This window comes from Alligator mississippiensis, chromosome 11 (genome assembly GCF_030867095.1).
Source record: "Alligator mississippiensis isolate rAllMis1 chromosome 11, rAllMis1, whole genome shotgun sequence".
In the NCBI taxonomy this organism is placed as follows: domain Eukaryota; kingdom Metazoa; phylum Chordata; order Crocodylia; family Alligatoridae; genus Alligator; species Alligator mississippiensis.
The window spans coordinates 485759-497975 of record NC_081834.1 but is presented as its reverse complement, the minus strand read 5'-3'; the positions used below and the strand labels follow the sequence as shown (position 1 = coordinate 497975).

The 12217-nt window shown below is 47.5% G+C and overlaps 1 protein-coding gene across 9 annotated transcripts in view; it reads left to right on the top strand.

Annotated features, from left to right (window-relative positions):
- Positions 1-12217, top strand: part of TP53BP1 (tumor protein p53 binding protein 1) — a 51501-nt gene that overhangs the window by 22312 nt on the left and 16972 nt on the right. For all 9 annotated transcript variants that reach the window (XM_059714426.1, XM_059714424.1, XM_059714423.1 and 6 more), the window contains 2 exons: positions 10658-10777; positions 11967-12203. In XM_059714426.1, the coding sequence (XP_059570409.1) occupies positions 10658-10777; positions 11967-12203 (357 nt within the window). The remainder of the gene's footprint in view (positions 1-10657; positions 10778-11966; positions 12204-12217) is intronic.

The following is a 12217-nucleotide window of genomic DNA, read 5'->3' as shown; positions in this document are numbered from 1 at the left end:
TCTTATGAGACTTTGCTTTTCAGTCTTGTTAGCCCCTTAATCAATTCTTTTGCCCTTCTCTGAATTACTTTTCTGAATTCTCCAGCTAAAACTCCTTCCTTCGTTGCCTTTTTTAGCAGCTTTTGCTGCTGGTTCCTGGTAGACTTTCCAGCTCATTCTTACTTGATTCCCTGCCCTTTTTCTCAGTTTCTGTGACATGACCCATGCTGCCTCCTGGAGCGTGTGGCCCTGGTTGGAAAGGTCGTGGCATGCCAAGTCGCAGATTTCAAAAGAGGCCAGATGACGAGATTCCTCCTTTGTGGCTGAACAGAAGTGGGTGAGGGGAATTTGAGGTGTTAGTTAGTTGGCTGGTTAGAAGTCTGGATGGTGTTTTTGTGTGTCTCCAGTACTAGACTTGGTGAGACGTTTTGAGGAAGGTGACCGTGTAATCAAATGAAGCAGCGACTGAGAAGAGACTTGAGAGTAGGAAGCAGGTCTGTTCATACAGCAAGCAATTTCCTGGGGGTCTTCAAGAGGAGGTTGGATGAGTATCTAGCTGGGGTCATCTAGACCCAGCACGCTTTCCTGCCTCTGCAGGGGGTCGGACTCGATGATCTGTTGAGGTCTCTTCCGACCCTAACATCTGTGAATCTATGAATATGGCTTTTTCCTTCTAAGGAAATGTTTGTTATCTGAATCACCTTCATTACTTTGTAAGATCCCCAGTCACTCTCTCCAGGGTTGGTTAGGAGTTCCTCTGTCCTCTCTTTTTGACATCGTTCAGGGTTTCTGGTGTGAATACGTAATGACAGTTTGTCTTCTCAGACTTGGGACCTTTGGCTTTGGGTAGTTTTTATCCTACCCAATTTTACCTCAGCCTTGCCTCATTATGTATTACGGTTTCTGTTTGAATGAGACAAAGCCATTTAAGAAGTTGCATAAACTTTTCAGTTCCAAGCAAAAGAAATGCTGCTTTCATTTATTCTTGTGAAATTGAATTCAGATATTTGTGGAAGAGGTGCACCGTTCGTAGAGCGGCAGTGCTTCGGGGGCTTCAGAGGTCATTCTTCTAGCCTGGTGGTTCTCAACTGGGGTGCTGTGGCATGCATTAGTGCTGTGAGACTTCCTCAGGGCTGCTGCAGCAGCCAGGTAAAACCACCCTGTACGCTCTGCCTGCATTAGGGCTCTCTAATCAGCCTAAAGCAGGCAGGAGCTGCCTTAGTCTTGTGCAGTGCTTTCTGGTCTGGTGCGTGCCGCCTATGCTGCTCCTGCAAACAGGTGTGGGTGCAACTGTCCACTTCTCTTTCCAGAGGTGCAGGGAGGTGCTGGGGTAGGTAGGGCTCCACAGCAGGAGGCAGCTTCTGCCTGCTTTGGCTTTACAAAGCCGTAATGCAGGATGAGCCCTTTCCGGGCAGGCTGGGCAGTCTCATCTGGGGGCAGCAGAACCTGGCTAAGCTGCACTGAGGTAGTTAAGGCAGTATCAGCAGTGGTTCTCAGCTGCAGGTGCTGCCACATTCAGAAGTGGAGGTGGGGTGCAGTGACCCTGAGAACCACTGCTCTAGCACATAGACAACGAGAGCTGGAAGAGACCGCAGGGGGTCACATCTTGTGCAACCCCCTGCTCAAAGCAGGACCAGCCCAACCAGATTCCCATGGTGTAGCACTGGTATGTGTCTGGCAGAGAGATCCCCATTCCTGCAGTTCTTTCCGCGTGTTCTGGGAAACACATACTCTCTCTACTTGGTATCTAGCTCTGCTGCTCAGTTTGAGAGGGCAGATTCTCAATTCTTGCTTTAATTGGGAATATTTCTGGGGGTTGCATTAGTAACTGCACCTTCAGGCATGGTTGCGCACAACACTTCAATGGTTTAAATGCAGTTTAACTTGAAGCAGACAGATGCACAAATCCATTGAACTGCTTTATAGCTGCCTGAAACTGTTCAAAAGTTTACTTAAAAAATAAAATGCTGTTTGGAACTGGTTCTTTGTGGACACCAGGTGTTCCTGGTTGGTTCTCCAGGCCTCCCACATAGCATTGCCCCTCCACTGCAGCACCTGGCCACGCTGGGACACGGCCAAAACTCTCCAGCCCAGCCACCCCTTTTTTAATTCCATTTTGTTAGCACTTTTTATCACTGAGCCCCAGTGAAAGCATCTTTCTAACAACCAGTCACTCCCTACCTGAGCACAGCTGTGTATTGTGCCCCACCAGCCCCTGCAAGCATTACCCCCCCGTCAGACAAGCATCTGCTAACTGATTAAGTGCAGGCCAGCAGAGTTTACTGAACTTGTGTTTAGGAGAAGGACAAGCAGACAAGGGATGGTGCACTCAGCCACAGGTTGCCCACTCCCTGGGACTCGAAGCATGGGTGCAAGCATCCTCCTTCTCACTCACTCCTTGTGAGGCAGGCTGGGTTGGGTGCTCGATCCTACCCCCGCTGTCGGAGCTGCAGCTCTTCACACTGTGTGAAACAGTTCCCAAACCAGTTCCCAGACTAACTGGTTCAGAGGTTTAGCTTTTGTAAGCAGCAAATACTTTGTCAGATGACTGTGACAAGGAAGAAGGGAGTGAACCACACTCTTTGAGAACTGGATAACCTACATGGATCTGTCTCGGGTATTTGCCCATGTTATATCTATGCAGCCTTTCTTCTTGGAATCGTAGAAAAATAGTGCTGGAAAGGGCCTCGAGAGGTTATCTTGACCAAACCTTTGTTCAAGGCAGGGTTATCTCTATCTAAACCATTTCAGACACTTGTTTGTCTAATCTCTTCTTAAAAACTAATAATCATGGAGGTTCCACAATCTCTCTGGGTAGTCTATTCCAATGCTTATCTTCCCTCCTATACAACCTAAATTTCCTTTGTATTTAAAGACTGTTACTTCCTATCCTGTCCCCTGCATTACATAGTATAGTCTGTCACCTTCTTCTTTATACCCACTCTTCAGATATTTGCAGATGGCACTCCTCTTAATTCAATCCCGAATCCTATTGGACTACTGTTGTGGTTCGGTGATAAAATCCTTGTCTGCCATGCAGGCAACCTGGGTTCAGTTCCTGGACATCATAGAATCATAGAAGTTGGGTCGGAAGGGACCTTGCAGATCTTCAAGTCCGACCCCCTGCCTGGGCAGGAGGAAAACTGGGCTCAAGTGACCCCAGCCAGATAGGCATCGACCCACTTCTTAAAGACCCTCAGGGTAGGAGCCAGCACCACTTCCCGTGGAAGTTGGTTCCAGATCCTAGCCGCCCTGACAGTGAAGTAGTTCTTACGGATGTCTAATCTAAACCTACTTTCCAACAACTCGTGGCCGTTATTCCTTGTTATCCCGGGGGGCGCTAGGGGAAACAAGGTCTCCCCCAAACCCTTCTGGTCCCCCCTAGTGAGTTTATAGACAGTCACCAGGTCCCCCCTCAGCCTTCTCTTGTGAAGGCTGAACAGGTTCAGGTCCCGTAGCCTCTCACTATAGAGTCTGCCCTGCTGTCCCCGGATGATGCAGGTGTCCCTCCTCTGGACCCTCTCAATGTTGTCCACATCCCTCCTGAAGTGGGGTGCCCAGAACTGGACACAGCACTCCAGCTGCGGCCTGACCAGTGCCGCGTAGAGGGGGAGGATCACCTCCTTGGCCCTGCTCGAGATGCACCTGTGGATGCACGATAGGGTCCGGTTAGCCCTGCTGACAGTGACCTCGCATTGTCGGCCCATGTTCATCTTGGAGTCAGTGATGACTCCAAGATCCCTTTCTGCCTCCGTGCTATCAAGAAGGGAGTTTCTCATCTTATAAGTGTGCTGCCAGTTACTACTGCCCACGTGCAGCACCCTGCACTTGTCCGTATTGAAACATACATGTAACTACAGCCATTGAGGCATCAAACGTCTCAGTCTGGCCTTTGGATTCTGTCCCAATAGTCTGAAAAGGGGGGAGGAAGGTTTGGGCAGCCTCCACTCCTCCGTACTCCTGCCTCGGTATATGTGTCAACAGTCCTGGTGACCTCTCATGCATACACCACAATCCAGAAGGATCGATAGTTGCCTGCTGTGTTCTGTTGGCTTGACTCACTCCACAAGCACACTGTTGAGTCATATATTCGGTGTATGATCCATGATAACCTATAGGTCCTGGTCTGCAGGATTGCAGCCCAGCCAGTCTATATTTGTGCATGTGATTGCTCCATCTGAAGTACAGGACTGTGTGCACTTGTCCTTGCTGAATTTCATTTGATGACATATTTTTCAGTTTACCAAGGTGACTTTGCATCCTAAATTTATTTTGCATGGTGTCTGCAACTCCACCTAACTTGATGTTGTCTGAAAATTTGCTAAATGTGCTCTTAATTTCATCTTCCAAGTCATTAATGAGGATATTAAACAGTACCGCAGGACAGATGCCCAGGGAACCCAATTAGACATCAAGCCATAGATGACTATTTGAGAGTGATCCACCCAGTTATGGATCCACCTTACAGTACTTTCATCTAGACTGTATTTTCTTAGTTTACTCATGACAGTCATAGAAAGCTGTATTGAAAGCTTTGCTAAGGTTGAGATTATATTATACCCACTGCTTTCGCTGCATCCACAAAGCAGGTCAGCTTGTAAAAGGAAATTACAGGTTGGTTAAGCATGACTTGCTCTTGATGAAGTCATATTAGCTGTTCCTGAACACCTAGTTATCCTCTGAGTGTCTAGAAATAGATTCCTTGATGACATGTTCTGTAGTCTTTCTGGGTATTGGGGTCAGGCCGACTTGTCTGTAATTCCCTGGATCCTCTTCCTTCCCTTTCTTAAAATCGAGCACTATATTTAACCCGCTTCTACTTGTCTGGGACCTTCCCTGACCTCCCTGAATTCTCAGAGGAACTATCCAGTGGCTCCAAAATTACCATAATCAATTCCTTGAATACTCTAAGATGCATCTCAACCAGCTTCTCTGAGTAATCCATTACCCATTCTTTTCTTTCTGTAGCCTGGTTATCTTCTCCCCTATCCTTGCTGCAAATTATGCTCATAATCTGCTGGTTGATCATTTTTTCTGAAGGCTGAAGGAAAAAGGGCATTAAATACTTCAGTCTTCCTTCCATGATCCATTATTAGATTGTCCTCTAGATTCAGTAAAGGACTTACACTTCCTTTGGTCTTTCTCTTACCTCTAACGTATGTATAAAGTGCTTTTTTTTGCCTTTTATGTACCTTGCTAACTGCATCTCAGTTTGTGTCTTGCCTTCCTGATTTTATTCTTGCAAGCCTGGGTGATACTTTCATGCTCATCACTATTAACTTGACCACATTTTCACTTCAGTGAGTGTTAGCTCACTGAAGAGTTCACTCTTTAGACAGGCTGGTCCCTGCTACTCTTCCTGTCCTGGCTTGAGTTATTTCTGCACCCTTGATAAAGTCTCTTTAAAGTACAGCCAGCTCTCCTGGACCTTCTTCCCCACAGACCTCTCTCTCATGGGGCCCTGCCAACTGGTTCTCTAAGTTTTGCTAAAGCCTGTTTTCCTGAAGTCCAGTGTCCTTATTTTTCTTTCCTTTCTTTAGGATTGTGGACTCTGGGATGTCATTCATAGATTCATAGATGTTTGGTTTGGAAGGGACCTCAGGAGGACGTCGAGTCCAACCCCCGCCTGGGCAGGAAAGAGCTCTGGGGTCAGATGACCCCAGCCAGGTGCAACTCTAGTCTCCTCTTGAAGACCCCCAGGGTAGGGGAGAGCACCACCGCCCTTGGGAGCCCACTCCAGATTTTGGCAACCCTTACTGGGAAGATCTTTCTAATGTTGAACCTGAATCTGCTCTCTGTCAATTTGTGGCCGTCGTTCCTAGCTACTCCAGGGGGTGTCCTAGTAAATAGCACATCTCCGATTCCCTGCTGCCCCCCCCGATGAATTTGTAAGCAGCCACAAAATTACCTCTCAGCCTTCTCTTGTGAAGGCTGAAGAGATCTAGGTCCCTCAGTCTCTTCTCCTAGGGCCTTGCCCGCAGGCCTCTGACCATACGAGTGGCCTCCTCTGAGCCCTCTCCAGATTCTCCGCGTCCCTCTTGAAGTGCGGTGCCCAGACCTGGACACAGTATTCCAACTGTGGTCTGACCAGTGCCGCATAGAGGGGAAGCATCACCTCCCTGGACCTATTCATCATGCATCTGCTAATGGTCATGGTCAGTGTTACATAAGTTGTCTCCATGGTCATATTCTCAAATAATTCCTTCCTATTCACAAGCATCAAACTGAGAAGAGCTGGTCCCTGGTTGGCATCTCCATCTATACCAAAATGTTCTCTTTGATAAACTCCAAATATTTGCTAGACTGCCTGTGCACTGCTGGGTGACTGTCATGTCACAATAATTTAAATGCCCCAGTGCTTCCAGGTTTTGCAGCTGGGATGCTCTGACTAGTTATGTGAAAAAAACAACTTGAGAATGTAGGGTTTCCAAGTTTGGTTTAAGTAACTGACCTTATTCTTTGTGCTTCTTTTTAATAAGATTTGAGTATTTTAGGTTAATGTTTTTGTTGCATGAGTTTGAATTAATAATTAAAAAATGTGTGCCATCTGATGGAGTTAATGCAGGAATCTGTAACTCTGAATTTTCTGGGTTGTGCATCTTAAACTCAGTTTAAAGGGTTTGCTTTTTGTTTTATTCTGTGTGTTATATAATACCTTTCAGAAGCGTCACATCCGCCTTTTAGAGAATTACAAACTTTATAGGTAGGATTACTGCATCCGTCAACATAATGCAGCCAGCTTTTGGGATAGAACATAGCCAGTATTATTGTGGCATCGGATATGTACAAGTTTCAGAAGAAACAAGGGATATTATATCCAGTTGAAGGAACCGTGATGGTTTACATAGGTGAAAGGTAACATGGACTCTCGCTTGGGTATTGAACAGATGTCACGAGAATTTCTGATACTCTGAAAGCATTTCTAGACCACTCATTGTGCTTGAATTGTCAGCCTCTGAGAGGCACACCCACACAGCGAAGAATGGATATAATTAGTTTGTTTAATGAAAACGAAGTGCATTTTTTTGGATACTAGTACGTGGTCAGTGCAGTCTGGCTAGGCAAACCTGATGTAATGACGGGTGCAGACAGAAGTAACAGCTGCAGTCTTTCTGAGCGTATTGCTAAAAGCCCCTGGGTGCACACGCAGCCCTTGTAGGACTTCCTAGCTGGAGTGCTTCCAAATTGCCCCACTCTGGCTGGGGGCTGCGGGAACCTGTTGCCCTGAGTGCCCCTCCCCTACCAGAACCAGAGATGTACCGTGGGGCTGGAGAGCAGGGGCTGCTTCAGAAACGGGGTGTCAGGGGGGCTGTGGCCAGGAGAGCATGGGGACCTACTTGTCTCTGGCTGTGGCTGCAGCAGGAGGGAGGGCAAAGGGGAAGTTGTACTGACTGCAGCCGAGACTGTACCCAGTCTGCTCCACTCTCCTTCATGCTCCTGTGTGAGATGCTGAAGGACCCAGGGTCCCTTGTGTCCCCTGCAGCGCACACCCGTTCGGAGCAGTGCAGTGCTTCAGAACAGTACCGAATTCAAACAGGTTCGTTGGTATTTTGCTGTGTTTCGGCCACTTCTGGAACCTTTCAGAGGGCACACACGTGCCGCCGGCTCTTTGAAACTTGTCTGTTGGGACATCTGTTCCTGCCGCTAGTGAAATTAGGAGCTGTTGCTCTAATCATGATTCCAAGCTTGAATTCTGGCTTCCATTCCAATCTATCACAGTCCATAGTGCAAAGATACGTTTTAAGGAGGCGTGAACAAAGTTCACTTTCCCAGGATATTCTGGCCAGAGCATTTAGGACTAGGTAACTCTTACTGCAGCCAAACACCTTAAACCTTGTTTGTTCTGTAGATCCATTTCAGACCTGAATTGAGCCCAGTTTGGACAAGATTGAGTTACAGCTTTAAAGATGAAATCTTGCATTTTAGTTGGGCATATTGGTACTCCATTTGGGGAACCAGTAGAGTCAGGCCCTAAGACTATATTGCATGAAGTCATTGCATTCATGCTGAATTACTTTAGCTTTGAGTTGCTTTTAATTGCTTACATTGTAAAGCAACTTGGTTAAAGATTTTTGTGAGCTGCTGTTACTGTCTTGCGGTGGCTCAGTGCTTGTGATGCCACATGGCTTTTATAATTGTACATTTTTGCCTCTAGATTCATTACTTATTGATGTGACATAGAGCAGTAGTGCCCAGTCTCTGCACCATGGGCCACATCCTGTGCCTGGGGTTGGTCTCTGAGCAGGATCCTGTGCCTGGTCAGAGCATGGACCAATCCCAGTCCTTTGGTGCGATCTAGTAAGCTGGCCTGACCCCACACACCTGAATCTGACCGTGTGCTGGCGCACAGGGCCATGTTATCTGGCCATGGGTCTCCCCGTGGGTCTGCAAATTTGGCAGCAGAGGAATGGCAGTTAACATGGACACCTCTCCTCTATTGCCAAATTTCCAGACGCTCGGGGAGCCCCGTGGGCCGAATGACATAGCTGCGTGGGTCGGAGGTTGAACGCCCCTGGCACAGCTTACATGAATAAGCGCAACTTCTAAGGATTTGCTCTATAAGAAGATTGGAGACAGAAGCGAGACAGGGAAAAATGAACAATTGTTTTGTGAGTCCCTGACTATAGGTTTCTTTGCACAGTAATTCTTCTGAATACTCAGGTTTGGTTATCTTCATTATTGCTGATCTACAGCCTCATGTTTTTACAACAGAGGCCTCATAGGCCCCACAAATTGTTGGACTTCAGCATCTGAACTTGATGCTATGCAAGGTCCCACAGCCTTCTCCAGCCCAAAACTCTGAAGGGCCCAGACCTGCGCTCCTGCACGGAGGGACCCAGCCAGTGTTGTGGCCCTGCTCCCCTTCTGTCCATGAGAAATACGCTTACAATTACTTTACAGTAGGGGTGCACCAATAAAGATTTTCTTGTCCGATACTGATAGCCAATTATTAACCAACCATATCAGCCAGTGCCAATCCAATAACCATTTTAAAGTACTGACATAAATAAGCCAGTGTCCAAGTCATGAGCTCTGCTGTGATGCTGTTAAGTTGCACCAGGGAGTGCCTTAGCTGCCGGTGAGTAAAGGCCTCTGCTTTTTCCCTCCCCAGGCACCTAAGGGCTGTTCTGTGCTGTAGATCAGAGGCTGGCAACCTTTTCCGGACGTGGGCTGAAGTGACCTATTTTGTGTCTGCGACAGGCAGGCGCTAGGGCCCGTGTGCTGTCACTGCTTGTCCCTGCTGTAGCACGGGAGCTGCCCCCGCTACCAAAGCCCCAAGTCCATAGGCTGCTGACACGTGCAGTGGATGAGCTGCGTGCCGTAGCGTGGCTTACTGCTGTCTGAGACCCTGCCGAAGGAAACAACCCTTCTAGCTAATTTTGGTTGATGTTCAGTTATCTAATAGCTGCGACTTTGGCAGAGGTTTTGTGTTCGCTTTTTGTTTAATGCTGCCGGTAGTGTGAGCCCTGTAATGCTAGCATTTTTCAGTTTTAACGTGTGCAGCTCGATCCTCGTGGCGTCTCGGCTGGTGGGATCTGATGCTAGGCCATTACAAAGGATGCCTTCTGCAGACAGCGGATCAAGTGTCTGACTGAAGGCGGCGCTGCGCCAGGTGGTCGCAGACAGCCTTGTTGAAATGTCCATGTTAGCTTTGTGTATTTTTAGGTTTCTTTTAAGGAGAGCTTAGATCTTTATTGTCATGACATGATTTCTCCATGTTCTAGACTCGGGTTTTTTAGTATGCAGTTTCTAAAGTGCGAGTCCTAGGATTTTAGATCAGTCTCAGGCCTACAGGGTACCCACAAAGTAGATACAAAGAAGGAAAGGAGCAAGTGGGGAAGTTATAAAACTATCCTTGATCAAAGCATTGTGTTTTTGTAACAGCTACTGAACTACCTCAGCTCTGCATTAGCAGACTTTAACTCTGCAGAATGACCAAGATCTTGGATGAAGGGGTGCAAACAGCAGTATTTGATTAACAGACACAGAAATGTATTTTAAGACTTGCAAGAACACTGCGTGGCAGTCACCACTCCTCAGGGTTTTTTATTTCTTATTCTGGGAAAATGTTGTTGCTGTGATCTCTAACTCAGCATTTGTTTGGACCCATGGAGAGTGTAGGCAGGTATTGCTGTTTTGATTAATATTTGTGAAGCCTCACAAGGATAAAGTGCTATTATGCTTTTTAAACATAGGGCACAATTCCAAGCTTCTCATCCCTTGGCACATGGGGCTCTGCTGTTACAGTTTAAGTGCTCATATGCGTCTTTTCCTTTCCCCCCCCGTCTGAGGTCATTTCTGGAGCACGGGCCCCTGACTCTTTGCTTATATCAAAAAATCAACATCCAATTCACGTAATTAATCTCATCTCTGCTAGAATCTTGGGGCAGATTTTCTGAGTCACGGGGTCAGCCCTCAATTCTCCCCAGGAGTTATTTCTGGGATGGCAGGTTTGTATGCCGGGAAGGTACGGGTGGTGAAGACCTGTGGAGGGGCCAGCTGGAGATCATCAGCTGTCCAGAGTGTTTTCTCAGTCTGTTCTTCAGGCTTTCTTGCGGGTGTTGTAATTCAGAGCAGCCGACAGAGCACCTCTTCTTCAGGAGTGCTGGGGTAGCAGATTTTCTCAGATACACACCTCCCTCCCAAGGTGAATAATGCAGTGTTTTCTCTCTTTCAGGAACTTCATTTCATTTCACATTGCCCAAGGAGGGTGATATAATTCAGCCCTTGACCAGCCTGACTCCATCCCCTATTAATCAGCTTCAAAAGGGACCTAGAAGACACAGCACTCCAATTGGTGAGTTTGGATAGAAAGGCCCTATTTTGCAGTGGAAATGGATTTGATTTTTGATGTAGGACCCAATGGAAGACTTGGGAGTAATGTCAGCCAAGGCCTGCCTCGTCTAGTGCTGTGAGCAGGGCACGTCAGCCCTCTGGACTTTGATTGACCGTGTCAGTAATTCAGCTAAAATTCCTTGAACCTGAAGGCCAACAGATGTTATACAGTTACTTTAAACAAATGTTCTGAAATACCATAATACAATTCCAGCTCTATATTGGATAGCAACGTTGTACTACTTGCTAAGGACCGCACCTGCACAGTAATAGCTACAAGCACATGATGAGAATATTAAAATTGGGCTAGCGAGGGAGATCCTAGCTGTCCCATACTGGCTGGCTCCTGCAGATTAACTTTCAAAAGCAAAGAATCCATCTCTTCTGTCTCTCTCCCCCTGAATCTGTCACTTCACCATCATCGTCATCTGAAATATAGAAAGTGGCCGAGTCTAGCCCAGGCTGCCGGGCATACCTGCCTACCTACCTTGTTATTCCCGGTACACAAACCTTCTTACATTCCTTGTTTATTTCTGGCGGGTTTCTGCCTACGCCTCCCAAAGCCAAGTTCAGCTTTCTAATCTCCTTGCTGCTGTTCACCCGCCTTTTCTCCTACATTACCAAATCCGTGGTTGCTTATACTTCCTCCTGCCAGCGCTAGCATGGTGTGCATGTCTTTCTCTCAAACCATGGATTCCTGGAAGATTGTGAGGCTTGTACCTGATATATTAAAACATCCCATCACCTACTGCATGATTACAGCACATTTCCTCATTCCTACACCCTCCCCATTGCACTCTGACCATGTCCCTGAAGAGGACGTTTGGACATTTGGTCCTGAAGAGGATGAGCATGGTGTGCCCCAGGAGGCCGACCCGGTGCAGCTTCTCCACACTGTGCTGTGTTAGTCGAGGGATGCTCAGATAGACGAATCTCTTTCCCTTCACTAAGATTGTCCCTTATGCTTCTCTGCCTCTGGAGTGTCAGGTGTCTTCTGGTCAGCTTTGGGAAGCAGCAGCTGATGTGCTGTCAAATGGGGGCAAAGCAGAATTTGCTGCAAACCAAAGCCCTGGGGTTTTACTGTTTGGTGGGTCTGACTTCTGTGCTCGTTTGTCTTCTCTCTCCCCCCTTCTTGTTCCCCCCGACTTTAGAGGTTGGCAGCTGTCCAGACAGCACCATAGCAACCAGTGAGGTCACAGCAGAGGGCACCCTGGGGACCAACAATGTCACTGTGGAGAGTGCCGTGACATCAGCAGACATATCGGAAGAGCGTGACAAAGGGGATTGTGCCGTGCTCGCTGCGGCTGATGGGAAGCTGTGTCTGCGAATGAGCCTCGTTACTCCTGTGAATGAGGGAAGTGATGAGTCTCCGTCCTTCAGTTTGGAGAGTAAGAGAACAGCG